At 49.8% G+C, this 4,208-nt stretch overlaps 1 protein-coding gene across 1 annotated transcript; it reads right to left on the reverse strand.

Annotated features, from left to right (window-relative positions):
* Positions 1-300: 300 nt before the first annotated feature.
* Positions 301-3,998, reverse strand: ASCL2 (achaete-scute family bHLH transcription factor 2). Its single transcript, XM_061613090.1, has 2 exons — positions 2,890-3,998; positions 301-1,220 (listed from the first exon to the last, which is right to left on the reverse strand). Exon 1 carries the CDS (start codon positions 3,690-3,692, stop codon positions 2,934-2,936), a length of 759 nt encoding a protein of 252 aa, XP_061469074.1. The 5' UTR covers positions 3,693-3,998; the 3' UTR covers positions 301-1,220; positions 2,890-2,933.
* Between the last annotated feature and the right edge of the window lie 210 nt (positions 3,999-4,208).

The raw sequence follows: 4,208 nt of genomic DNA on the forward strand, positions 1-4,208 counted from the left end.
CCAGTTTGATGCACTGGACAACATAACAAACCGTGGTTAAGGGACAGTAAAGGCAAAAGCTCTTGAACTCTACCTCCTTGTTGTGTGGGAGGAGGAGAGGGGAGGGGGAAGCGTACAAGCTCAAGAGGAGGCTAGGCTACTTAATTTATATTAAACCATGGTTTGTTGTAACATCTGAACCTAGCTTATGAATAGGAATCTAAACAGATGTAAAAGAGAGTATTCTTCCCACTCCTGTCTTTGTGACTTTCTCTTTCCCACACCCAAGAGACAGAAGTGCACAGCTATGATAACAAAAACTATTTATAAATAGATTTTATTTATAAAGTTGATTTCCATAAAATAGGATACTCTTTAAAAACTGCATATATACATCTCAACAAATCCTAACAACTGCATACAAAAATACCTTCAATATGTTAAAAATAAAACTTCAGGATTTTTTTTTCTCCAGAGAACTGAACCTTCACACCAGACCCCCCCCCCCAAAAAAAACAGACAAAAACTTGCGACACCATATTTAAGACAAACAGTTTTACACTCCTTTAGTATAAAATGTTAGGAAACTTATCTAAGTTGTGTAAGTTCTCAAACATCCTAGCTGGCAGTGTTAAGAAGTCAAGGGTGCAATAGACTTCTACAAATCTTTACTCTCCTCTTGCAATTTCTAAAGATTTTTGTACAAAAATAAGTCTTCATATCAACAGTGTTCCCACCGGCAGTTCAAGTTACACATATAAAGTCAATTTCTGACATGGCAATAGTCCCATTCCCATTCAGAAAAAGGAAGCCTCAAGTTTTAATTATTTCACCCCTTCCCATATAAAAATAGGACGCACACATAAAAAGTGGAAGCCCACTAGATCTCAATCTGCCACTGGAATCAGAAATAAGCCTTTTCATTAGTAATTCATGAGTCAGAGGGGGCCCCATACACTACTGTACAACAGCAGGTATAAATGTTGCCTATTGTTATCTATTTACATAATTGCACTTTTTTAAAAAAAAGAAAGATTGCAAACCACTAGTCTTTCGTTTCATGAAAGAAAACGTCACGTCACAAAGATCTGAGCTTCCACGTCCAATATCCTTTGCAATGAGGCTCAAAGAAAGTAGGAAGCATGTTAAATTAAGGGTCCTTGTTGCTCTTCTGCTGCATCTTAACAGGCGCCTGGGACAATGAGGTATTGAAGTTCCACACAGCACTCCGTTCAGTGTTGCTACAAAGGAAAATAGAAAGGCCATTAGGAGCACATAACTGACAGATCCAGCAGAGAGGTAGGGAGACATCCAGGGCTTTCCCCCCTGGTCACATATCTAAACTAATCAGTGCATTGTAAACCTCTGCTACAAGTTTTGCTAAAGTGACACTCACCTGAGTAAGTCCCACTGAATGCAACAGGGCTTATATTTCTGAATAGTCGTGTATAAGATTACATTGTCTATTGTACAAACAAATTGTGGTACATATGTGCTTTTTCTATAGGTCCACTCCTATTTCAGTGGGGAAAGGGGTCTCTTCTTGCTTTCCTTAGGAAGATCTAACTGGATTCGTGATGGGAAGGAAAATGAAAGCATTCTGATCAACAGTTTCATGCATGTAACCTGCAGTAAGTGAACCTATCTGTTCCATGGAAAGCAACAGGTCTTACTTCAGAGCAAATCTATTTAAAACTGGAGGATTATGGTGCAATGCTATTCCCACTTCCCTGAGAGTGGAGTAAATGCCACTGACGTCAGCGGGACTCACTTCTGAGTGAGCTTGAACAGGACTACACTGTTAGTTAACTTGCAGTGCAAGCTCACCTGAAAGCTAATTTTTATCTTTATTTTTGCTCTTAATAAGAGATCACAAGTGCATGTCAGATATAAAGCTGTTCCCAATTCAAACAAAGCAGTATCCATCCTGCAATCTGAATGTATGTACGTTATGTAATCAAATTGGTACACACCTTTGAAGTGAATGTGACTTAGGCAATAACATCCTCCCTCCCCACAACAGAAACGTGTTCAACAGCACACCAAAGTTGTGACACACCAGCTCTAAATACATTTACATGATAGCCCCACTCATTTCAATGGAACTTGCACATTTGCATAGGCAGGGTCACAGACTGCTGCCGCAATGCAAACACCAGTCCATTTACTTCAGACTTCATGAGGCATTTCTGTATTCTGTAGCTGGACACAATTTTGAACTCTCCGAGGGCAGATTCACATGACTATGTGGTCCTGCAGCAGCAGCTGTGGCTTTCAATTAGTCAGTGCTAACTTCCTGCTACATCCGCCAGTGATGGGCCAGTTGTGTGCATGCTGCCACTGCTGCTCCAAGCTGGACTCGGTCCAGATCAGCTTTAGATCACCTTTGTGATCATATGGCAAACTCAATCCTGGCTGACAAGAGTGTGCTGCTGCAAGCATGTGCAATAACTGTTTTACCCAAGGTGGATGTGACTGGTGCAGCAATCAGCAGGGGTAATTTAAAAACCACAGATTAAAAGGGTTGTGTGAAGCAGTTTTACCCTAGAATACTCCTTAAATGAATACATTGCCTACAATGAAGCCACCACCACTAAGATTCGAGGTGGGGGGGCACTGCCGAACTGACTAGTTTATAACCCAATCCCAAGCATGTTCACTCAGAAGACCCACTTTGTTCAATGGGGCTTACTTCCCATTACCTGAGAGTGAGCCCCATTGAACTCCATGGGGCTAACTTTGGAATTGCTGCGTCCAGGCGCAACCCCAGTCACTTGAAAGGCAACTGGGGTGCCGTCGGCTCCTCTGCAATGCGCTCGAAGGCGATGCAGGTTTCGACAGCGACCCTCGCGGCCCGCAATGGAAGCAAGTTGGGCAGAGTCACTCGCCTTGGCCGAGCGGCGCATATACCTGCTCAGGAGTAGGCTGAAGGGCTGCTGCCGCTGCTACTAGCGTCAGTAGTTCGCGAACCAGCTGCTGAAATCGAGCAGCTCCTGCTCCTCTGGGCTGAGCGCCCCCTCGTATCCGCTCTCGTCTGAGGAATAAGCCGAGTGCGGCGAGCCGGGCATGGAGCTACCACCGCAGCCGTCGCAAGAGGGCGAGGCGGAGGAATATGAGCCGCCGCTGCAGACTCCGTCCGCGCAGGCGGCGGCGGAGATGCGGCAGGGTGGCAGGAGAGTGCCCTGGAAGGCGGCGCTGACGGCGTCGTGCTCGTCGAGGAGCTGCTGGAGAGCGCGGATGTATTCCACGGCGGAGCGGAGCGTTTCCACTTTGCTCATCTTCTTGGCGGCGGCGCCGTTGGGCACGTGCTGGCGCAAGGTCTGGAAGCCCAGGTTGACCAGCTTGACGCGGTTTCTCTCGCGCTCGTTGCGCCGCGCCACCGCCGCCGCGCCGCCGCCGCTTGGCTGAGCGGCCAGGCCCGGGAACGCCAAGCGCCTCTTGCAGCGCAGCAGCTCCGGCGAGCTTGAGCGCCGCTTGGAGCTTTTGCAGCGCGCTGCGGAGGAGGAGGAGGAGGGCTGCTGAGCCGGGCCCGGGCAGCTCTTAGCAGCGCTCCATGGCTGATGATGCCCCGACGGAGAGGACACCGCGCTCTGCCCCGCCTGCAGCCTGATCGCCAAGGAGGACCCCTGGTTGTTACTGCTGCTGCAGACGTGCAAAGGGTAACTTTTGCAAGCTGCCTGTTGCATGCCCGTTGCGATCGCCCCACCGTTCATCTTGGGGCATCGATCTCCCCTGCTATCGGCCTGTGCAGTGTTGCTAAGATCCAAAGTCTGCGACGCAAATCCAGCTACAGCAAAAAAAACTGTGGCGAGAGGAGAAAAAGACTCCTTCCCTTGAGACGCAAACGTTGGGCGCGACAAGCCCTGCTTGGCTTGAAAGGCGCTGCACCCCGGTTTCCCTTCTCCACGTTCTCCCTCCTCCTCGCGGAGCACTTTGTTCGCTCCTTGCGCGCGGTCGAGGCACTTGTGCAGCCAGTCCCTCCCCGCTCGGCCCCTTATCAACACGCGCTGCTGCTGCCGCGGCTCGCGGGCCCCCGGGAGCAGCACGCGACGCGCCGTGCGCCGTGCACCACACACAACGCCCCGCCGCCCACTTGGCTCCCGAGCCGCCTCCCACCCAATGGGAAGCTCGCTTGGCAACTTCGTGCGCCCGGCGCGTGGCTCCCGGCGGAGGTTCCATAAACAAGCCCTCCTCCTCCTTGCGAGGAGCACGCGCGCCGGCTCATTTGC

The sequence above is a fragment of the Rhineura floridana genome, chromosome 2, assembly GCF_030035675.1.
Source record: "Rhineura floridana isolate rRhiFlo1 chromosome 2, rRhiFlo1.hap2, whole genome shotgun sequence".
NCBI lineage: Eukaryota > Metazoa > Chordata > Lepidosauria > Squamata > Rhineuridae > Rhineura > Rhineura floridana.

Coding starts and splice junctions, on each gene's coding strand:
- ASCL2 (XM_061613090.1), bottom strand. CDS start 3,692: ATGAACGGTGGGGCGATCGCAACGGGCATGCAACAGGCAGCTTGCAAA.